This window comes from Asterias rubens, unplaced genomic scaffold, assembly GCF_902459465.1.
Source record: "Asterias rubens unplaced genomic scaffold, eAstRub1.3, whole genome shotgun sequence".
NCBI classification, from domain to species: domain Eukaryota; kingdom Metazoa; phylum Echinodermata; class Asteroidea; order Forcipulatida; family Asteriidae; genus Asterias; species Asterias rubens.
In genome coordinates, this window is record NW_022985717.1 from 29,392 (window position 1) to 53,326 (window position 23,935).

General features: G+C 38.0%; 1 protein-coding gene across 1 annotated transcript; it reads left to right on the top strand.

Annotated features, from left to right (window-relative positions):
• Positions 1 to 1,907: 1,907 nt before the first annotated feature.
• Positions 1,908 to 23,152, top strand: LOC117306334 (sushi domain-containing protein 2-like). The gene is made up of 18 exons (XM_033790937.1): positions 1,908 to 2,211; positions 8,101 to 8,225; positions 10,660 to 10,965; positions 11,817 to 11,972; positions 12,990 to 13,158; positions 13,732 to 13,989; positions 14,206 to 14,530; positions 14,935 to 15,243; positions 15,828 to 16,105; positions 16,903 to 17,043; positions 17,392 to 17,562; positions 17,937 to 18,200; positions 18,646 to 18,894; positions 19,789 to 19,956; positions 20,721 to 20,886; positions 21,181 to 21,705; positions 22,128 to 22,186; positions 22,774 to 23,152. Exons 1-18 carry the CDS (start codon positions 2,130 to 2,132, stop codon positions 22,815 to 22,817), a joined length of 3,795 nt encoding a protein of 1,264 aa, XP_033646828.1. The 5' UTR covers positions 1,908 to 2,129; the 3' UTR covers positions 22,818 to 23,152.
• The last annotated feature ends 783 nt before the right edge of the window (positions 23,153 to 23,935 follow it).

Genomic DNA, 23,935 nt, shown 5'->3' on the forward strand with positions numbered 1-23,935 from the left:
TATTACTATATTATTATTCGTATTATTGTAATTATAGAGAGCTTTCATTTTGTTGTTGGATCTGAGCGGCTTCGTTTATGGTGGCAGCGTTTAGACCCTGATCATGATACATCCATCTTGGTCATTTTCCTCTTTTATCAAATAACAATAATGTATGGTAAAAGTCATTTTGCAAAAAGGAACCAGACAATTTGTTCTTCCAGCCTCGGTTTGGTTACATTGATATCTATGGGAGAAATTCAAGATGGCTGCACCATGAATACAATTTTTTACAATGTTGTACCGTATATATAATTTTGCATTGTTTGTGTATATTTTGGAAGTTAAAAATTACGTGTTTATGTATATATAGTCAGTCGCTTGCAATCTGTTTCTTTATTTTAATTTTCTTTATGATATCAAATTGTAAAACAAAGTATTTTAACAAATTTAAATTGTGATCGAAACGATTGTCATGGTTAGGTCTAATATACAAACGTCAGATAGCTGATAGTTTCTGACATTTTAAAAATAAGTTTTTTTTAAGCCATCGTGAAATTAACTCTTCGCGCTTTGTTTCATTTTGTGCTGTACATGCTAAACAATTAAAGTGACATTAAAATGCTCCCGTCGGTAAACTTCAAAGTAGTTAACCAAACTTGAATAGGTTGTAGAAATAATAATAACGCTTCTGTATGGCTCTGTATGGTAAAAACAAAAAAGACCTAAATTAGCTGCCGCACAGGCGTGTCACTAAATTTGTAGTGCACTTTGCACATTTGTAGATAGATTTTCTATCATTGGTGTCGAGGTGTGTGTTTCTGCTGTCAAATACTAACGTTTTGTATATATAGGAAACTGTTAATAAACTTAAACACTTTGCCAGTTAAAAAAAAGGGCACACCGTGGTGTTAAGAAGTGTTCTTTTCTTTTTTTACAAGGGTATGTTTCTTGTTTCACAAGAGTAATTAGGCAAGACTTCTAATGTACATTTGCTACATTTGAGTAGATTTCCTGCCTTGATAAGAGCTTGTGGCGGGACACCCTTGAAAATCAAATTCCACCTTTCATTGTCTTATCTGGGTTCCCTATGCTTCTATTAGGGCTTCACTTCCATACTGGCTGGTTGTTGTTGGGTTTTTGGCTTTTTTGGTGGTGGGGGGGGGGGGTGTAAACAAGTTTTTTTCACAATATTTCAACAACTTAATCAATACCGGTACATACAGGGTGCGTTCGTTTAGCTTCCCTGGGTCGACCCCGGTGTGTGGCGTTTTTTTTTCCAGGACGAATGTGGGTAACTATCTACACACGTTCATCCTGGGAAAACAAATAAGCCACACACCGGGGTCGACCCGGGGAAGCTAAACGAACGCACCCACAGTATCCGTGCAATTCTCGTTCAAAAGTTTCACTTCATAGTTAGGATCTTTTAAAGTATTTTTTTTCTTCTTCTTTTTTCTTTTTTTTTCATAATTCTTCACATTCTGTTTAGTCATTAACCACGAATTCCACATGAATGATTTTTCAGTTATACAGTCAAACCGAAATTAATGACATTGGTCGAATTCCAGAATAAATCAGCCATGACATAACCTTTGTATGACTTCTGTGGTTGTATATCTCGTCTATTTTTACCCTTTTAAAACTGGTTAAAATAGACAAGTGGTTTTGACTACCGCAATAGTCGTAGAAAAACTGGTTCCCGCAATCCCTTTTGTGTGCTTACTATCTCTCACATGCCGTGGACCCGTGCTCTGTGGACGGTAGAGGGCGAGATGGGATGGATGAGCCAGAGAATGGCGGTGTGGGAGCTATTGTTGCACACGTCTTTGTTGTGCAGTTATGCATAACAAATCAATTTGACCTGGGAATACTAAATATTCGTACGTCCAAAACACTTTCTCACACTAACTCGGCAGCATTCACAAGCTGCGCCGTACCGCAACCAAACTGAGATACTGTGCTCCGTTGTGCATGTGTAAGACGCAATTTAGCAAGATTTCTCAAGGGATGCCATAACATTCACTTCATAAGAAAGAGGACTATTTAAGGAATACATGTATTCGTTTCTCCAGACATTTTTGTTTTGAGAGGAGAGGATAATTGTTGAACGTGAGAACTGGGAACTAGCGGGCAGGTGTTTAGATGAGATGGCTGCCTATCTGTTGCATCCTGCAGGGCTGATGCTGTTGTTTCTAACAGTGGTTTCGTTGGTAACAGCGCAAGAGCAAGGTATGTTATTATCATTTTTATATCAATTCTAACAGTCACATTTTTATTTATTTAATTCCACGAATAAATGTGTTTGTTAATTATATCGAACACTTGTTATGCCCCAAACGCCGATATGCCTATATAACGACAAAGGAGATAATTATAACTTATTATATAAAAACAAGCTTTTCAGACCATTAATAATAAATTAATTGATTAATAAATAGCAGTTTTATTAATATATGTTTTCGTCTTCGTAGTTTTGTAGTAAAAAACACACCAACATATCAAGGGAATGTGCTGACGAAAAAACAAGCAACAAAATAAAACCAAAATAAAAATAAACTATATACAAATACTATTTTTATACTATTTAACAACTGTCACTGAATAGTGATTCAATATTTGAGGGAATCTTTTTTTTTGGCTCGCTAGTCAATATTTAGTGGGTTTTAAAAGTATCATCTTTACAACATTTTCACACAAAAAATAATAGAGGCTCCTCATTCTCAAAGTACTTCAAAATACTCAAAACTTAAAAATGAGTAGTTAATTATGTATTTCTTGAAAGGACGAGAGAGAATACAGAGAATTTCCACTAAACAGAGAATTTGACTTTACAGGTGTTTCTTAAATGCAGATACTTTGTGTTTGTTATGCTATTTCAAAGTTGTTGACGTTCTTGTGCATCAGAATTGATGGTCTGAAAACCCTGGTCATAAATTGTCACCATTGATGCATAAACAAGCCTAGCCGTGTTATAGTCTAATTGAAAAACAAAACCTTAATGACACCACTTAAAGACTAACTAATGTTAGACAAACTGCCTGAGCTTTCGTAGAAACAACTACTTCATCTGAAGCAACATCACCATTAATGTATTATTCATATATTTTTCTGCAAATTGTTTGTCTACCTCCTTATAACTAAATGTAAAGATATGACAGTTGTCAATTTTAAAAGCGAAAGCTTGTTCATAAAGGTACTTAGCGTGTGACATCTTCCACAGGTATGTCATCGTAGGTGTATGAATATGTATGTCAATAGTACGTCACAGGGCTATCACAATGGACGAGTTGACTCTCCTACCTTTGTCCGCCTTATTTGGGGTTGTGTAGGGCTACAGTGAGTCATGCATGACTTCGTATTGACTAACTTCTGAGGGGTTCCGCTTCTGTAAAGCGTGTGTGCACATTGATCTAGGTTGCCCCCTAGCCCCCGCCCCCCCCTCCGCAGCCTTTAACTTTCGTGTTACACTACAGTGACGCCCTGTATAATTTTGAGGGGCCATTTTGGGGGCGGGCAACTTTGAAAGCTTCGTAACTCAAATCTTACCCCTTCACGAAACACAACGGAAAGAGGTTGCCCCGGTAATGTTGTAGGCAATACGGTGCCTTACAGGGAATACAAATATTCGGTAATCACTAAAGATTAATGGTAATACCATGGAGGAATAAATTATAATTTATTCCTCCATGGTAATACAAACAGATCACAGATTTACATAAAACTTACACGGTCTAATAGAGATGATGATAGTTAAATCTCATTATTTGATGAGAAATAAATAATATAATTTCGCGTTTGGAGTTTATCGCCAGTGAGCGTTTTAATTATTATTTGTTTTGCATCGATGTCATGCAAAATGTGTAATCAGTTTTCACTATTTTCTCGTGACCCAAATGGCCGATCGATCTTAAACTTCTGTATGTTTGTAAGTTTATGTATATGGTGGATTACATAATATGCTCACATAACTGTTTTGCTAGCAAAACCAATTTTGGAATGTTCCTTTAATGAATGTTTATTGTTTTGGGTTATAGCACTCCAGTTCAAAACCAATAAGAATGAATCAACGCACACTTTCAAGCAATCGTCCACACTGAACAACAACTTCTATCTCTTTTTTTAAACACCCAGAAATCAGAATATCGTTTCATTATTGCGTTAACCTTCAATCCTTATTCTAGGGATGCGCCTTGTTTTATTATCGATTAAATATTAATAACAACAGAATTGAATTGATTGTATTCATGCGTCCCTTTGTTCTGTGGCAGACAAACAGGGAACGCCCAGGAGCTAGTGTCAACACAATATACATAACCAAACCACAACAGGCATACTAATATGTCCTCGTTTTAGAATGATCTCAATTCAATTTATTTCTTTAATGTTGGTTGTGATATCAAGACATCTCAGAAAGTAAAAACTTTATCACTACTTAACATAGCCAAGAACCCAATGGAGAGAAGACGAGGAAGGATGTTTCAGTTTTAAATGCAGGAGGGAAACCCCAGAAAACTATAATTAAAAAAAAACTTTAAAAAACTCAGTCATGTATAAGGACTGAAAACGCAATCTATGCCACTGCTTGGATTCGAAAAGGGTCATAGAAGTGGAAGTCAATTCCCACCTTCAGCTCCCCTGAGTTATTTCCACTTTAAATAATTGATCTTCTTGTAGCTCCATAACCAAGAGTGGCTTTTAGCCTTGTTTGGGGTTGAAATATAAAAAAACCTCTGCAGGAAATACAACTTGATATTGTAAAATGAAAAGTATTTATGTCAAAGTCTTGAAAAGAATTCTTGTGTTTGACAGATATTTTTTTAACGCATAACATTTTGAACGCTCTCAATTTTCAGACTTTCATATCGCCTTTCTTTTGATTTGTTGAACAACTATGCGAAAGGGTTTTGCAGGTGCTCCTAGTCTACATTTCCAATAATCACATTCAAACTGACTTTTTAAACATTATTTTAAAAGTGAAAACATTTTTTGATAATTGGTTCTTACCTGTGTCTATTTTATACGTTTAATATTTACTGAATATTTCATAAAAGAAAATTAAAACGAATGTGCAGTATGACAACCAATATAGGTTAAGATTCACTGGCTCAATACACAACATTTCCTACTTTAAAGTAGCTAATAGGATAAAAACACAATTGTAAATTATCATATATTATTTTCATTACTGTCTTCAATAAAAACTGTTCAACTACTCATAACATCTCTACGACCGAAAAATAAAAATAACATATAATTTTTTAGGTACAAAATATAAAATTCATAAGCGCCAATCTCAGTTTGTGCTCACGTTTTTTTACACAAACCCTTATCCCTTGAGATTTTTTTATAAAATCAATTAAAAATTGACATTGAAATCGCTGTCCACATGTAATAAAATAGGCTAATAGTCCCAGTGCTATTGAAATAATATTGATTTTTCCTCAGTGTGTTTTGGAAAACACAAATATTATTCGCTACTGCATTGTGATTTTAAATTATTAGGCCTACAATGTGTTCTTCAGGGGGGGTAGCAATCTAGTTGTTGTTTATTGTTAGACACAGGGGATTGTTATTTTGTAGGTCATCAAAGCGCAAACCAATAAAGCCGTCTTCGAGTTGAGTTCCTGTCTGGAAATATAATCAAACTTTGTTAATTTATTTTATTGCATATCTATCTTTATACCTCTGGTATCTCGTATGCCATATAATAGTCTAAATTGTTTCCGTTTGGAACTCTGTACACATTAATAAATTTCAAGTTTACATCGGGGGCAGAGAATATCAATGTTGGTTTTTTACCATACACCGATGTATGTTAGCACTGTATACTCAGTACTTTCCAGTGTTCAGTGGAAACAAAATACCACAGGCATAACAAATATAAGCTCGGGAGGGATTCGAACCCACGACTCTTGCAATTCTAGAGCAGTGTTTGCACACAAAGCTATACATAATTAATAGTTAATTAACTTCATACGGTATAGGTTTTAATAACTTGAATATTATGAAGGCAAATTTAATAATTATACAGCAAATTTTAAAACGAACTCTTTTAATTTTTTAGTTATAGAATGATTTGGCCTTCTTTCAACCCATGGTCACATGGGCTTTCACATGTTTACTAAACGCAAAGCAATGACCCCGTATTTAATTCTATTGTGTTCACGCCCATCCAAGTCTTGCTCTATGATCCAATGTAATGTAAATCGTGGCTGCCAGCTCTGCCAACGTGCTTACTCAACAAGAAGCCCTTGAAATGTGTCTGTGTGGTTTAGGTTTGAACTAAAAACACAACTTTGTTGTTACGTTCCATCCGCCATTTTGAATTCGTTGGCTTCAAATGATACATTATTTCTTATGGTGTTCGTCTGTTAATGGTAGGACAGGCCAGACAAAAAAACGTGTTTTAAAGCAAACGAAGCTTTAGCGCAAAGCCTACTAACTTGTTGAACATGTTTCTAAATGGAGAGCATAAATAAGGGACATGTAAAGAGAAGGAGACAATCGGAGCATGCATGTGAAAATGTTAAGTTTATAATGTAAGCAGACATATACAGGAAAAGAATTATTTCTTCCTTTGAAATTATTTTTCATCACTTGAAATAATTTCTGGCGGATCGAGTTATTTCGAGTGTGTGAAATTTTATGAGAGGGAATTGAATGCCATTTTTGTTTTACCTATATTGTATCCTACATTTTCTTCATCAAACTATTATGGGCTCAATGAGAGCACAGACACAGGAGTCTTGTTGGCTGCTACTTCATATCACTATGATTAGAAGCCCAATTTAATAACTCATTTTAGTCTTTGTTGACTTGCCCGAACCAGAACCAGATTTCCTTTTCGACACATCAGCAAACACCATCTGGCACATTACACAATGGGCAGCATGCCCTATATCGCAATATGATGGCACTGCGTGTAATGATTGATGCATTGTCATGGGTCTAATTATTTTGTCATTGCGTATTACCTAAACACAACATATGATTACACACGGTATTAACAGAAGCGCAACTCGTCATCTTTGGTCTGGCGTGCCAATTAGATATTTCAAAATGGACGTCTTCATCAGAGCACGTTTGCACCATCCTCTTTGTTCGAGCCAATGCATTTTTTTACCTCTGAAAAGGGCTAAAGATAAACATGCCTTCGATTCATATTGAACAATATTTTAGGCGCATCCGATGCTCAAATACCAAACAATTATTTTCCTTTCTAACGAATTTTTATGTTTTTGTCATGCCCAGTGGCCTATCGGATAAGCACATTGAAACGATGACCATTGGGCGCATGACTGATACTCCACAGAGGCAATGAAAGCGATTGCCTCCGTGCCCCTGGTCATTGCCTTGGTGCCCTTGAAATGCTCCAGTAGAAATTTACATTTTTTTCTCTCATGGGGTGTCCTTTACCACGGAGAAAATGCCTTGGTGCCCTTGCTCTTTCAAAACCGAAGCATTATACAGCCTTTACTGTTGGGCCTGAGATATCGATGAATATATTCCCTTGTGTTTTGACTATAGCTGCCTCCATCTTGGTCATGTTCCTCATATCGAATAACAACAATGAATGCTAGGAACCAGACTAGTTTGTTCTTCCAGCCTCGGTTTAGTAACATTGATATCAAAATGGGAGAAATTCAAGATGGCTGCACTGTAATAAAGGTATAATAGGACTTCCTTCATGCGATGTAGGTCCTAAACATAATAGTACTTATACAAAGTTATGAAAGTTAAAGGCCTCCAGAGGTATAGGAACCACCCCACATGACAACTTCTAACTCAATGTTGTAGAACAGACCAAGGGTCGATTTCGCAAAGAGTTATAAAAAGTTCTTACTTTAGGACTAGTCCTATGTCCTAGGAGATATTATCAAACTTAGGGCTAGTCATAACTCGCGATAAAGATAGTTTTTGTGAAATCCACCCCTGGGCCCAATTTCATAGAGTTGCTTAAGCGCAAGGTAGCTACACACATCACAAAAATGTTGTTTGAAGCTTTGGACAAAAAGAAGTAACTATAAATACTCAATAGTAAACTTGCGGGTACAACCATTGTATGCTATAATTATAAACTTTCACTGAAAATAAGTAGTTTTATTTTTGTATTTTCAGGTCTTTTCTTCCCGTATGGAAGGGAGGCAGGTGACTCGAACTTAGAACCTGAAGATGACGGAGGAGAAGAAGTCGTCATTTCAATTGACTTTCCTTTCTTCGATCAGAATCATCGCTCGTTATATGTGAGTTTTATTAAAACGAGAATTAACATAGCAGACGCATTAAAGGCACTGGACACTATTGTTAGTTACTCAAAATAATTCTTAGCATAAAACTTACTTGGTAACGAACAATGGGGAGTTGTATATAATTGTAGCATACAACATTGTGGGAAACGGCACCCTCTGAACTAACGTAGTTTTTGAGAAAGAGGTAAGTTCTCACTCTAATATTAAAAGACTTTAGGCCTGAAGCCTTTTAGATAGGCATTCGAAAGCACACTCGTGCAACAAGGGTGTTGTTTCTTTCATTATTCTCTTGCAACTTCGATTACCAATAAATTGAGCTCAAATTTTCAAGTGCCTTTAAAACGCAAACATGTGTCAAGCTTCATCACAATTTTAAATAAACTCGGCAATGGCTAACGCTGTTGCACAGACCCTTTCTTCAGAACAGTTGCCCAAATTTAACATTTTGTCTACCTTTCCTGCTCTCATAAGAAGATTATGGGTTTTTTCCGAAACGAAGTTCTCAAACTTTAGTGCTACGGAGTTTGCAACTTATTTCTTGTTAACAAAAACTTGTATAGTATAAGTCAGAATAGTCGACCGGCATTCCAGAACTGAGAATAGTGGTATACCGCAGTAGTGTTTTCATTCAAGAGGACATACATGTAATTGCCGAAGTGTCCTTCAACAGCAACTTGCTATACTTACATCAAAACACAGTCGTACCAGTACATACCGGTACCCACTCAACAATCACCATACTGCTATTTAGTCCTCTCATATGGGTCACTTGTCATTGACAATATTTGGATTTAGAGAGTCTTTAACCAACAAGCGTTTCAATGTCAAATCGTTGAAACTTCAATACATCTATATAAATAATATTCATGTAAATATTCATTTCACAATAGCCTTATTGTCAATTATTTCTATGTTGGTCTGAAAGGGTCAATATTTCATGAATTCACTCACAGTTGCCAAAACTGTTCTTGTATCCTTGACCCTGCTTTACGAGCACTGGACACCATTGGTTATTACATAAAATAATTGTTAGCATAAAAACTTACTTGGTAACAAGCAAATGAGAGTTGTTGATAGAAGAAAACATTGTGAGAAATGGCTCCTTCTGAAGTAATGTATATGTGACACCGAGAAAATGTGACAAGATGCGGATGATGTACATTAACTCTGTCTTGTTCTTTTATTATGGCGTTAGCATAAACCCCCAGCCTAGTCACTATAAATCATCATAAGGTGATGCTTCAAACTTCTCCTTTCTAATTTGTACCATGAAAATCCATTAAAAATGTGTGAAATAAATGGATCTTTTGCCACAGAACAGATAACAATGTTGGCTGTACATGTGCTGTGGTATGAATGACTCACTACTTCTTGGAACAGATAAGCTAAACAATAGACAATGATAAGTGAGAGAGTCTTGAGATCAAGCGAGGGCGCTGCGCAAGGGCTATATGTAAATGACCTGTCACATATAGTTTTGTGAAAAGTTCTAACTCAAATAAAAAAGGCTTCTAGCCAGAAGTCTTTTGTTATGCATCTGAAAGCACACAAAGTAATGCAACAAGGATGTTTTTCTGTATTTCTCGTCCAAATTCAATGACCAATAGGGCTCAAATCTTCGCCAAGTGAGAATCTGGGGCCAATTCCATAGAGCTGCTTAAAGACAGTGGACACTATTGGTAATTGTCAAAAACCAGTCTTCTCACTTGGCATGTATCTCAACATATAGATAAAATAACCAACCTGTAATAATTTGAGCTCAATCGGTCGTCGAAGTTGCGAGATAATAATGAAAGAAAAAAAACACCCTTGTCACACGAAGTTGTGTGCTTTCAGATGCTTGATTTCGAGACCTCAAGTTCTAAACTTGAGGTCTCGAAATCAAATTCGTGGAAAATTACTTCTTTCTCGAAAACTAAGTCACTTCAGAGGGAGCCGTTTCTCACAATGTTTTATACCATCAAACTCTCCCATTACTCGTTACCAAGTAAGGTTTGATGATAATAATTATTTTGAGTCATTACCAATAGTGTCAACTGCCTTTAAGCAAAAAAATTGCTTAAGCACGAAAATAGCTCGCTTATTTTACACATGTTACTGGCCAAAATTTCATGCCATATACATTGCTTGTGACTGGTGTTTAGCTGTTGTTCACTTAGCATAACAATTTAATGGAGTCTTGGCCGGTAAACTGATTTTACTAAGCAAGGATTTTTTTGCTTAACCAAAATTTTGTGCTGAAGCAGCTCTATGAAATTGGGCCCTGATCTTTGACATGACTAAACGTGACCAGTGCATTAAAGTAAACCTTCGATAATTACCGTTAAAGTATAACCTGTTTCTCTCTACAACCAATGTTGAATTTCGGTGTGAAATATTGTTCCTTAGCAATAAAACAATAAACACAATATCCATTATCCCCATGCAGGTTAACACAAATGGTGTGGTATCCTTCCTTCAAAATGTCGTGCAGTACACGCCAGACAGTTTCCCATTGGGGAACGACCGGCGAATGATCGCTCCATTCTGGGCCGATGTGGACACCACAACCAACGGCACCGTATGGTACCGTGAGACCACAGACTTCAACCTATTGCGAGAAGCCACGGACGAGGTGGGCCGCGTGTTTGCGGTCGATTTTAAATTTAACCCATTTCGGGCGGAGTGGATGCTGATAGCAACGTGGGATAGAGTGCCATTCTATAATGCACACGGTGCAAATGTTATTACAAACGTAAGTACTGTGTATATTCACCAAGCAATTTATAAACCCAAGACCTTACTGAACCGTAAAAAATATGTATTTTTTGTTATAAGCAGGTAAAACTTTACTGCCAAACTTCCACTGTCAAAGTACATTAATATTCACTAATAATTTTATAAACCCCAATCCTTATACCGACGATACAAAATTAAGCAGCCCAAACTTTGCTGCAAAATTTAACTAAAATCCACCCTTTAAAAAATCCAACCTTAACCATACCCACAACTGAACTGCGCAGGTCGGTTTTTAATCTGACACAACTACCGTACAAATTCGTCATCGTCTTCAAGCAACCGGCTCTCGTGAAATACTGAGATTCACTGTAGTTTACTGTAGTGTGTAAGGTAAAAAAAATTAAAAACATGGTTGTGTTAGTCTGGTTGCCTGGATGCTTCACGGCACGGAGGCAACGAAGGTGATTGCCTCCATGCCTCCTGGTCAATGCATTGATCCCCTTGAAATATTCCAGTGGAAATTTACAATTTTTGTTCATGGGGGTGCCCTTTATCAAGGAAGAAAAGACATGGTCCCCTAAAAACACTGTAAAAGGAATCCGTGAAGTTTACGGCACTTTACCTGGTACCCTATAGCTGCCAGGTAAAGTGCCGTAAATTTCACGGTGGAAGTTATGTAAATTTTGTACCTCGAAGGGGTAGCTTGCAAAACTTTCACCGTAACATTTACGGTACTTTACCTGGCAGCAAGGTAAAGTGCCGTTAATTTTACGGATACTTTTACAGTTAAGAAGGTTCTATGATAAACTATAGTTACATGTATGTACATTGAATTTTTTTTTAACGATTTGACGTGTTTAATTACAGAGACAAAACACATTCCAAGCCGTTTTGGTTACGGATGGTAAATACTCATTTACGTTTTTCAACTACGGTGAGATCCAGTGGACTACAGGGGTATCCAGCTACGGTGATAAAGTGACTGGTCTTGGAGGAGATAATGAACTCGCCGTACCGGCACAGGTAAGGCCCGTCGGAATCAACAATATTATTCAATGAAGCAAAATAACTTCGTAATCTGGACCAACACTTGTTTTAATTTAAAGCCATTGGACACTTTCGGTAAACAGTAATGTCCAAAGGCCCACACTTCGTGTATCACAACTTATATATAGAATAACAAACCTGTGAAAATTTAGGCCCAATCGGTCATCGGAGTCGGGAGAAAATAACGGGAAACCCACCCTTGTTTCCGCACGTTTCGCCGTGTCATGACATGTGTTTACTATATACATCCGTAATTCTCGACGTCGAGAATTTATAATTGTTTTAATGCTTTCTCAAAAAGTAAATAATATTTAAAGAGAAGTCTTTTACCATTACCTTTTGTAAACCCTGTAAGTTATTTGTAAATCTGTGAACTTTTTTTTTTCCTGTTCCGAAAGTGTATAATGGCTTTAACGAAATATATTACAAACTTCCTAAAAATTACAAACCTAACGCTTTTGAAGATTCTTATAAATAAAGGGAATGTACGTTTGGTAATCACTCTTCAACAACTTACTTGGTTTGAAGCATTTTAAAAATCATTTTATTTTGAAGTAATGTGGTTGTGTGGGAAAAGATTTGGTTTTGTTATCCCCAAAAATTTGGAACTGAGAAGTATTACTGTCAGATACGGTTCTCAGGTTGTGTATTCCAACTATGGAGTATTTTTCCTGCGTGGACATAATCATTTCATATTATTTTTTTGTCAATATTTTAAAAACGTGACTAACTTTTGAAATGAAATTTCACAGGTTAGTTTTGATTTATGGGGTTAAACAAAGAATTGACTAGAGTGGAACTCTTTACCAAAGACCTCCGGATTAACGTGCCGGCGCCCTACCAACTGATCAGCTATCTAGCCCTATACTTGTGGTCTCCCTGTTTTGTCAATATCTTTGTTCGGTGTTTTATGATAGGATTAAAATAATATCACGGTTGTTGAATGAGTATCACTGTCTCGTCTCTGATTTGTATCAATGCTACTTTTCATAGGTTGGGTTCAACGCCGGAGACGCGAGGAATTTCTACTCTGTTCCGAGCTCGCAGACAGACGATATTGTGCAGATAAATCGCACCACGAATGTGCGCAAACCAGGCCGTTGGATGTTCCGAATTGACGGCAATGAGATCGAAGTGGCAGGGTGCGAGGACGATCAGTCCGGTAAGTTATTTTAAATAACTTTGACATTGTGATATTTTTGTCATAACTAATATTGTTATTATTTGTGGTATACGATCCAAGTTAGGAATTATGTATTAGCAAAAGCACGTTCTTCAATGGTTTCAAACGAAAACTTTGTAACTTGTCTTTGTCCTGTCTAGTCATAGAAGACAAAGGAAATAAATATAGGCCTTTATTATTTAGGCCTATAGGCCTAAATAATAAAAACAACTTTACAAAAATGAGCAAAGAGTTTTCTAAAAACCTTTTTATTAGTTTATATCGCGTAAATCATTTAGTTTTCATAATACTTTTCATAAATTAAAACATGTTCCAAATAGAATTTAGCAAGAGGTTAATTTATTACAACCTGGACATTCGCTGGTTTCGATGGCATGTATCACTGCAAAGATATTGGTATTATTTTATGATGTACACCTATTCTTCTTCCATTTATTATACTAGCTTCAAAGTCCTTCATGCAGGGCGGATCTGGGGAAAGTGAAGTTATTTAAAACCCAACTACTTAAAGGTTTGATTTGTCTTTCTAATCGAACCATTTCTTTCCTCTAGGTAACCTAAGGGTCTCCCCTTCTCAGGTGCTGATGCTCGGGGGAGACGTCCTATCAATCTCCGGTCCATGTTTCGATGCAACCAGTGATGTCTTCTGCGAAATCAACGGCTACAAAATCCAAGCGAGTTACGATTTTGTCCAGGACCCTTTTACTGTTAGGTGTGCCACCCCCTTGTTCACGTCACTCGGCGAGGTACCGGTGCACCTATCCAAAGATGGTGGGGTGAATTTTAACTACACGGGATATGTTACCGTTGGTAAGTTTGAATTTCTCCTCTCTTTGTTCAAAGTAGACCTACACTTTCAAATAAATTAAATTCAATATGACGTTTATTTCAGTTTCTTTTTGGAAAAGAGTTGAATATGGGAATGTATATCAGTACAATAACAAGGTAAAATCCACAAATTATCCCCAAATGCATTAATTAGATCAGTTACAGATTAATACAATGTGTCCTCCCCACTCTAAACAGTAAGCATGAATAGAGTAGCTCCTAAGGTCACCTCCACTGAAACTAACGGCGTTCTGAGAATAAGCTGGGACAGGGATGGCTACCCCTTCACAACAAACACAATCAACGCCGACCAAATACGTGTCGATGTGTTCCTCTACGAGTACACCGAGGACGCTACAACCGGTCAGATCCTGCTCAAACCGGTTCTGAAGATTGTCGACGATGTCAAACTGTCGAACGGGTTCGGCTCGCTGCTCACACCGCAGTTGGATGAACAGATCGACGTTGGGTTGTATCGTGTGGTTTTACATGGCACTGTGGACGTTAATGATCCGGGTATAAGGTGAAGATTTAACTGTTTGTGATATCAATTACTTTAATCTGTCACAGATCAGCTGTGATAGATTTTTGTATCAATTGGGGTATGACATTAAAGGATACATTGTATTCAGATTGGACGCCTTGGGCTTTAAAAGTGTAATACAACGATCCATACAAATATCAAACAAATTTACAACTTACACTTAAAGAAAACATCGTCTGACGATCATCTCTATTGTTTTGTTTAACATTTGTTACCAGTCCTACTTTTGTAATTGAGTAAAATTTTAAAACTAATTGTATTTTTAGTTATGACCAAACACTTTAAACACCATCAGCATTTTATCGTGTTTTACTTTTTACATCTGAAGTTTTCCTATCTGCTTACCTTAATAATGTTTACAATGTCTTGTCTTATGTTTGCAGCTTAACAATGGGTATCCCTGGTACGGACCCATCTCAAGCCCCCATGCCCTCAATGTGGAGTATACCATTCAATGGTAACCCACCGCTCGCAAGTGAGTCAACTCAATGGTGCCAGAAATGGGCAGCCAAGGAGCCGAGCATAAACACGACCGGTGATTCTCTGCCGGCTTGCCCGTGTACTCTTCAGCAAGCCCGGGCCGATGTAGGGGCGTTTGAACCCGATCCATGGTGCAACCAGGACTCGGAGGCTGAAGACAAATGTCCCCATAGGAACGAAGTGGTGCACTGTGTGAGAGCTCAAAGATCAAGGTATGTGGTTGGACTGTTGCTGCTGTGTTCCCCTGCGAGTATCGATATTAAAAAGAGGAACCAGTCTAATTCCTTCACAGCCGCCTATTGCTTATGAGAGGAAAAAGGTTGTTGCTATAGTGGTACCAAGATTTTTAAGTTTTCAATGAGGTTGATTGTGGGAAACATTTTAGAAAATAGAACCCATTTCATTGAAATAATGTGTACCGTTTGTTACTTACATAAAATTATGTGAAGTGACCAAGAACCTGCCAGCGAACAAAAGCTATCAAAGACCAGTGCCCTGAAGTTTTCCTTGGGTGGGAGAGGGTTGGGCAAGCGGGTGTAAGGACATAAGTTGTTGATTGTTGACTACTTAATGTATCAACCATCTTTTTGGACGGCAAGAGGGGGAGGGGACAAGGGTTCTGGACGGGGGTGGTGCTCCTTGCCTTACTCTGGTTCCTCCTAGTTACTGGTCTACTTAAATGACGGAAAACATTGTCTAGTTTCCATTCACTTTAATTTCACCCAATAATTTGAATTAGACAATTTTAACAAAATAAGACAAGTTTGAAATTTTGTTTCTCCCAAACCCTTAACAGTACTCAGGGAAGAGGTCAACTTTGTTGCTATGACAACACCAATAACATCGTCTTATTGGCTGATAATTTCGAAGGGGGCTCTACCCTCAGCCACTTCCACGGGGGTGCCACTCCCGCTGGCCACCCGGGCAGTATACCATACTTGTCCAATTACCTTGAGGACAGGGTACCATGGGAGCAATGCTGTCCGGGCAGTGGCTATCTTGAGGGCGTATGCAGTCTTTATAGGGACAGGCGACCCTCGAATGATTGCAAGGACTATTTGCCGCCAAAACCTGGTGAGTTTTTGAAGACGTCTATAATATCTTCATTGCAAAAAGAAAATCCAAACACACCAACAAAGGAACCCCAAACAAACCAACATTAGAACCCAAAACACAAACATACAAGAAAACATGCTTCGAGCAAGTTTTAGTAGTTGCCCGTTTCAGTTTGAAAATGCAAGTCTAATTTAAGAATTCAACTTTGTGCGGCATGAATCTACAGTGTGTAATAAACGATTAAATAGACGTTATCGTGGGTTTGAATCCCACTGGAGTGATTTGCCTTTGAACCGGAATGTTCTGAGTAAACAATGCTTAAAGACAGTGGACACTATTGGTAATTGTCAAAGACTAGTCTTCTCACTTTGTGTATCTAAACATATGCATAAAATAACAAACCTGTGAAAATTTGAGCTCAATTGGTCGTCGAAGTTGCGAGATATGAATGAAATAAAAACAACATTAAACACACGAAGTTGTGTGCTTTCATATGCTTGATTTCGAGACCTCAAATTCTAAACTTGAGGTCTCAAAATCAAAATCGTGGAAAATTACTTTTTTCTTGAAAACTACGTCACTTCAGAGGGAGCCGTTTCTCACAATATGTTATACTATCAACCTCTCTCCGTTATACTCGTTACCAAGTGAGGTTTTATGCTGATAATTATTTTGAGTAACTCCAATAGTGTCCACTGGCTTTAATACAAGTCATCAGTGTGAGAGTAAAACAATTTGTATTATTGCCCATATATGTTTGTGTTCATGTAATAAAAAAGAATTGACTTTAAATCACTTTTATTATCATAATCCAGCTGCTGTGTTTGGCGAGCCCCATTTTATAACCTTCGATGGAACTAAATACACCTTTAACGGCTATGGAGAGTTCATGTTGATGACTGCACCGGAATCCAATGTATTTATTCACGGCAGAATGGCACAGATGATAGACAATGGTAAGAGTCGCAAAAAAATTATAAATCAGTATTTTGCATGATTACAGCAAAAAATGTTGACCAGATTTAGTAAAGTATTATGGTAGACATTGTGATGAAATGGTTTTATTTGTCTTTTTATAATTATTACAACAACATGTATTCAAGTCATGAGTTTATCACCAAGATTAATTGGTTAAGAAGTTCAACGATTGCTCCTATTTAAGATTTAGTTGGCCAACATCAACCTCTCCTGAACCTTAATTGGAATAAAAACATAACCCTGCATTAACAGTTTTGCCCGTAGCATTTTGGGAAATCTCAAACTCAAGTAACCGATTAAATTTGAAATATCATTCTGTTGCACAGTAAAGGCCACGGGTCTGACTGCCGTCACCATGAAGGTTGGGGAATCTGATACCGTGCAGGTTGAGCTGAATGACCGCCGTACTCTGGACGTCTGGGTCCGTAGCGAGGATCGAGAGACGTGGCAAAGGCTTGGCTTCGAGCAGAGTAGTTGGTGGATAGATAAAACAGACGGTAAGTTTGAAAATATTCCTCAATTTTTGAACCAGAAGTTCATTTTCTGACACCGTGTTCAGATTGGTAAAGCTCTTCAAATTGTACATTCATAATTTTGAATTGCTCATTTTTTAAAGTAATTGTATGGGTAAAACCAAACAACATCTTTACCTGCATTCATATAGTATAAGCCATTTTGAAATATGGCAGACACAATACTATACAACACTATTAGGTTTGGGTAAATTTATCTGTGTATACACACCCAAACCATGGAGGTAGAATTTAACCTCAATGCCCAAACCAAGCAGTGCCATTGAGCAGTGCACTCCTATGGTGTCCACCATACCTTCAAACAGGCTAATTGTGTTGTTCTCGTATTGGCTTTGTAGGTCCTATTGTCGAGCTGATTGGTGCCGATGAGAGGCAAGGTGTACGGGTGATCTTCAACGATGGTACGGCCTTCGAAGCCAAAGCTCCCGCTGGTGGATCAGCCATGGCACTCATGATACTGGCTTCATCTTCACTCAAAGATCAAACTAGAGGTCTTCTTGGGAGATGGAACGATGACCCGAGTGATGATCTGACGGCACCAAATGGAATCATTCTCCCAAGGGATCCGTTGACTCAACTGCACGATTTCTTCGGCCTGAAATGTAAGGAGGAAACAAATAAAAATTTTACTTTAATACATGGAATTTTGCATCGGGGATAAAGATTAGAGGTTTACCAATATAAGTTTAACTAATATACAAAGAAACTTACAAATAGCAAGAACCCTTAGCCTATGTGACTAAAATGAAAATATTATGATGTATAATGAAAACAAAAATGATGATGTACCTGGCAAAGCAGCCAATGGAAAGAAAACAATGAGTGACGTCCATTTTGTTTCTGAACAAAATAGTTGACGTCTATACTTGAAAGAGACCAATGGCACATGTCTGGATTTAAAAAAGTTACCTAAATAACTGTTACTTGGAAAGCCCTTAATGAACTTATAGAACTGGGCCGACGATATCACGTTTTAGAGTTTATTTGAGGAGATTGGTTGTTTGTTTGCTGACTTACAATATGTTGACGTCCATTTTGTTTCTCCAGGGATTCTTGAAGGAGCCGACCGATTGTTCCGAGATGACATCAGTATCAACTACACCCTGGTCAACCAGCCAACGTTCCAGGCGAGCTATGACCTAGTCTCCACACTGACTGAGGAGGAACTGAACACAGTGTGTGGTGATAGCGAGGTCTGTCGCTATGACTACAAGAAGACGTCATCAAGTGATATGGGTGATGCTGCAAGAGATGTGGAAGAGGATTACGAGGATACCAACGAGAGCACCAAGCCAGGTATGTATATACAAGCAATTCCGATGTTTACCATCTAACACGTCTGTGGAGACCAGGGGCCAACTTTATAAAGCTGTCAAGCAAAGAGTGTATTTCTTTATTTGTTTATTTTCACTTGGTGTATCTCAACATATGCATAAAATAACAAACCTGTAAACATTTGAGCTCAACTGGTCATCGAAGTAAAGAGATAATAATGAACAAAAAACGCCCTTGTCACACGAAGTTGTGTGCTTTCTGATGCTTGATTTCGAGACCTCAAATTCTAAATCTGAGGTCTCGAAATCAAATTCGTGGAAAATTACTTCTTTCTCGAAAACTACGTTACTTCAGAGGGAGCCGTCTCTCACAATGTTTTATACTATCAACCTCTCCCCATTACTCGTTACCAAGTAAGGTTTTATGCTAGCAAATATTCTGAGTAATTACCAATAGTGTCCACTGCCTTTAAAGGTCTTTATAGATCAGAATACAAGTATCAGCGCACGGCTGTTTTACAAATGGTCCTGTGTCTTAAAAATGAGGATAAGGAAAAACATCACATAAAAATATACTTACAGTCAAATACTGCTTGATATATTTATTTGCTAAGCAAAACAATTAATGGGGCACCGGATTCTATTATAATAGGAAAAACACAAAGAAATGCCTCAGTGTTGTTGATCGAAATTGGCTATATAGTTTTACGCGCGAATTCATTAACTTTAACCGGTTAACTTTAAACGGTAATATAATAATATAACCAACAAATATCGTCAAGTTGTGACGAGCAAAATAAATCGAAAAAACATCTTGAAAACTAAGCTTATCTTCCAAAATTTACTTTTTGATACTCAACACAACAACAGAGTTAGCAAAGAAACGTAATGGCAATTACTTTCAATATCTTTCTAGTTGCGAGCTGCGGTTACCTATCTCCACCGAGCGGAGGGAGTAAGTTGGGTACCGTGTATTTGAATCAGTCGACGGTCACATTCAACTGCTCTGAAGGGTTCACCATGACGGGCTCTGCCTCCAGAAAGTGCATAGATAGAGTATGGCAGGGAAATGTCACACTATGCAGTAAGTATTAAATATTGCAGAATACCACCATTTTAAATCAGCATGTGGCACAATTATTTATTTAAACAAATATAAAATTCTACAAAAAATAATTTTTAATAACAACAAGTCTTAATTTTCCCTGTGAAATTGATTTTAGTAGTGTGCTACTTTTTACCCTTTCTATAAGTCGATTTGAATATGTTTATTATAAGATTTATCAGCAGGCCTATATGCAGAATGTCAATATGAAACTTTCTTGGTACATTGTTGTACAAGCTTTGTAGGTTGAAGGTCCTATGTGGCGAGGATATTCTTTCCCCGGACATTCTGCCCCCCCCCCCCCCCAACTTATATGGCAAACTGTGTACAGTCTACTTCTGATAGCGCCCTCTTGTGAATCCTCCTCCTCCGGCCCATGTTCATTTCCAATAAGGGGAACAGAATATCTGGTGGACAGAATTCCCTGGGACACCTACACACAGAATCTGTGTATAATTTGCAAGTGGACTCATTTGGTTTGCCCCATACAGATTACTTCCAATCCTTCTTTAAAATTAGACCCATAGTCCATTACTCCGTATCCATTACATTATATTGTTTCATTTCATTTTCATTAACTGTTTTCTTCATCTGTTCTTGACTGTCTTTGACTTAAATAATTGTACGTATTGCTTATTATTCTCCTTTTATTTTTGACCAATATGGAAAAATGTTGAATGCTGATTGAATTGAATAGTCAATCCATGATCTGATTTTCCTCCCTTTGTGTTTTTCTCTAACAGCTGCAGTGGCATCTCCTTTACGTGATCTGTTAATTATCATCATCGTGGCCGCTGTCTTGGCTGGGCTACTCCTGATCGGGATTTGCTTCATCTGCCTCCTATGCTGCATTAGTAGTAGGAAGAAGAAGAAGAACAGAAAGGAGAAACACTCAGGACTAGAACTTGGGTGAGTTGAATAGTTCATGTGTACAATGCTGTCTCAATGCTGTTAATAACAACCACAGAACATAATATGAACATAATATAGATAACCTATCATCATCGTCATCCTTCGTCCTTGGACGGAATAGACGGAAGCAGCTAGATGGTGCCAGGTTGCTTTATCCCAAATGAGTTGTTGGATCTCGTTTAGATTGAGACTTGTGTCTTTGGTGATGGTGTCTGGGTAGCACATTTTCCTCCCTAATTGAGCGAGACATGTTAAATGAAATGAATTAATTCATATAAATTTCTCAAACAGTACGCTACCCGAAAATGGAGGTATCCACAACCACGCCCTGGTAACCACACCCCTGGCTTCAGACCGCACCCCGTCAGACACACCTACTTCTTCAATCATCGGCGATCACAACTACGAAAACTCCATGCAGAGAAACCACCATAGCAGGGACGACCCCCAGACGGCGTTCCGTTTCCCAGACACCAATGGGTACGCGGTCATGACCGGTGATAGGCATCCAACGAGTACCAGTGAGGCCGCTAGACACCACCGTGCTGCACCTCTTGAAGACCGACCAGTCTACAGGGTGTCGGCCACCGAGAGTAGAGGCCCTGGGTACCGGATAGCTGAGGAGGCGAGAGCTGGGCCGAGTCACGCTGCTGGCACCTCCGCGGGGTCATCTCGACCTATACCGAATAGAGACCCATCTCGTTCAAAACAGCCTAAAGTAAGGGCTGAAGAAAACACCTATGATGATCCCCGTGCAGTTCGGCAGAGGGACAGGTCGAGAAAGAACGGCAAGGGTTCCATTATCAAAGATCCAAAGTAAGTAATTGAGAAAGTGATTTTAATTTAATAGCGTGACATTTCCTTGGAGGATCGGTCTGCTTCGAACTTTACAACCAGGAGGGAATTTTATATTGAAACAAATATATTTATGAGCAACCATGGGCTATAATTATACTTTGTCTTTTAACCGACATGATTTGATATATCTTCATGGGATTGCTGATACCTTACAGTTTTGGGGATGTTTTTTTTTTTTTTTTACCATAAAAGTAATATGTTTAGAGACTTCAGACACGAGGTGGCAGCAGACTTGCTAGTAAAATCTATTATTAACAATCACGTGCACTGGGTAAAATTCCATGTGTCTGCTGCCATCTAGTGTTTTCAAACTGTTTTCTTGACAATCTTTGCAAGATAATGTTTACCCAAACTGAGCCTTAATTCCATTCCGTTTTCAGCACTGCACATTTTGACGCAGAATATGACAGCAGTGATGACGAAATAGCCAGAATCAAACGTAAGTTGATTTTGCCGGTCACTGAGTATATAAGGGGGCTCAAAAGAAAAAGGGCGAGGAAAATGGTTATCAAAAAGACAATTTAAGTTTGATGTTACTCTTTAAAGGCCAGCCACCCAGCCCACCCACGTATGAAGCCGAAATGTTCAGCCCCTGCATCTCTCTAAATGTAAAGGAGTAAACAAAAACACACTCTTTGAAGAGCCAAATGAGGGACAACTCTTTTTCGAGTGGTCTTCCACTCTTTCAGATTGAAGTGCATCTTTTTGAGTGATTTTTCACTCTGTCCTGGAGTGAAACCCCTCTAAAAGAGTGACATAACCACCACTCTTTTTAAAGAGCCATATGAGGGACAGCTCGAAATGTAAAGAGTGGTGTTTTACATTTAGAGAGGAAGTCAGATGCCATTTAACATTCCCAACTTGACATTTTCGAATGAGCTCTTTTCGGAAGCCCAACAACGAACACTTTTTCTAAATAAACGACAGAACCTAAGCCCAACAAGCCGTGATTTCGAAAAGATTCTATGACAAAAGTAGCCTTAATCTATGTTTTTGATTTGAATGTTTTTCTTTTGTTTAAACCAGGTCAACTTCGCCGAGAAGTAGAAGAGGAAGATGATGAAGAGTAAAGAGGGGTTGGACTTGTATTGCTTCATGTGTCAACAACGTCTTCTTCATATCATACAAAAATAGTCAGGTGCACTGTACTTAAGTTTTGTTGTATTGGGATATCATAGTGTGTGCTAGAATCCTGTTCATGCCAATTGCTTATCTACACCCAGGAGTATTACATGGGTATATTTTGAGAGCAAATGCATACCACTAGTGTCCCAGGGGAAAAGGTCGGCTGGAAATTCTGTCCCCATATATGCAAAATTAGTGGGCTGAAGGGGGGATGTTTCAAAAGAGGGCGCTTTCATATGTAGTTTGTACACAGTTTGCCTTATATGAGGACTCTCCGGGGGGGGGGGGGGGTTCACACATAATCTCCTGCCACACCGGCGCCATATAATTGTTCATAAAAACAATGATAATTGATTACTTTGGTTAATGACCTGTGGCCCCATATCACATAAAAGGAAAACGCATATCTACAACGCAATAACAGTTTGAAGAAAATTACCATTAACTGCCAGACATTATCATGCATACAGTTTTGAAGATTTTAACATAACATTTTCACAATGTTTTTTATAGTTATGAAAAATTGTTTTGGCATAACTAAAACACCAAAATAAATGCGATAAAAAGCATCGATTGGTCCTGTGGAATATAATATCACCGAAATACCTCCATGCGTGATACTTCCACACACTCATATACCGGTTTATTCTGTAATTTACAACAAAACCCTGACAAAACTTTGTTCTTTTGGTACCTTAAAGGAACACGTTGCCTTGGATCGGACGGGTTGGTTTATACAAAGCGTTTGTAACCGTTTTTTATAAAATGCATACGGTTGGAAAGATGTTTTAAAAGTAGAATACAATGATCCACACAAGTTTGCCTCGAAATCGCGTGGTTTTCCTTTTACTGCGCGAACTCACACGATCGGCTGCTGTTTTGGTACCTTCAACCTGCTGTTTCTGGTACCTTAAACATTTTGATGACATTTGGTGTGTTATTGAAATTAGTGAAAACCCAACCATTCCCCTCAAAAAACAGACGAAAAGAAGATGTATTAGACAATTTTATTATTATAAATCTATCACTAAATGTGAAATATTATGAGTGACATTCGAGTGAA

What these genes read in the sequence shown, in the direction of transcription:
- LOC117306334 (XM_033790937.1), top strand. Translation starts at nt 2,130, where the DNA reads ATGGCTGCCTATCTGTTGCATCCTGCAGGGCTGATGCTGTTGTTTCTA. An exon ending in GGGAAATGTCACACTATGCA is followed by an intron (nt 19,957 to 20,720) that starts GTAAGTATTAAA and finishes TTTCTCTAACAG; the next exon opens with CTGCAGTGGCATCTCCTTTA. An exon ending in CGAAATAGCCAGAATCAAAC is followed by an intron (nt 22,187 to 22,773) that starts GTAAGTTGATTT and finishes TGTTTAAACCAG; the next exon opens with GTCAACTTCGCCGAGAAGTA.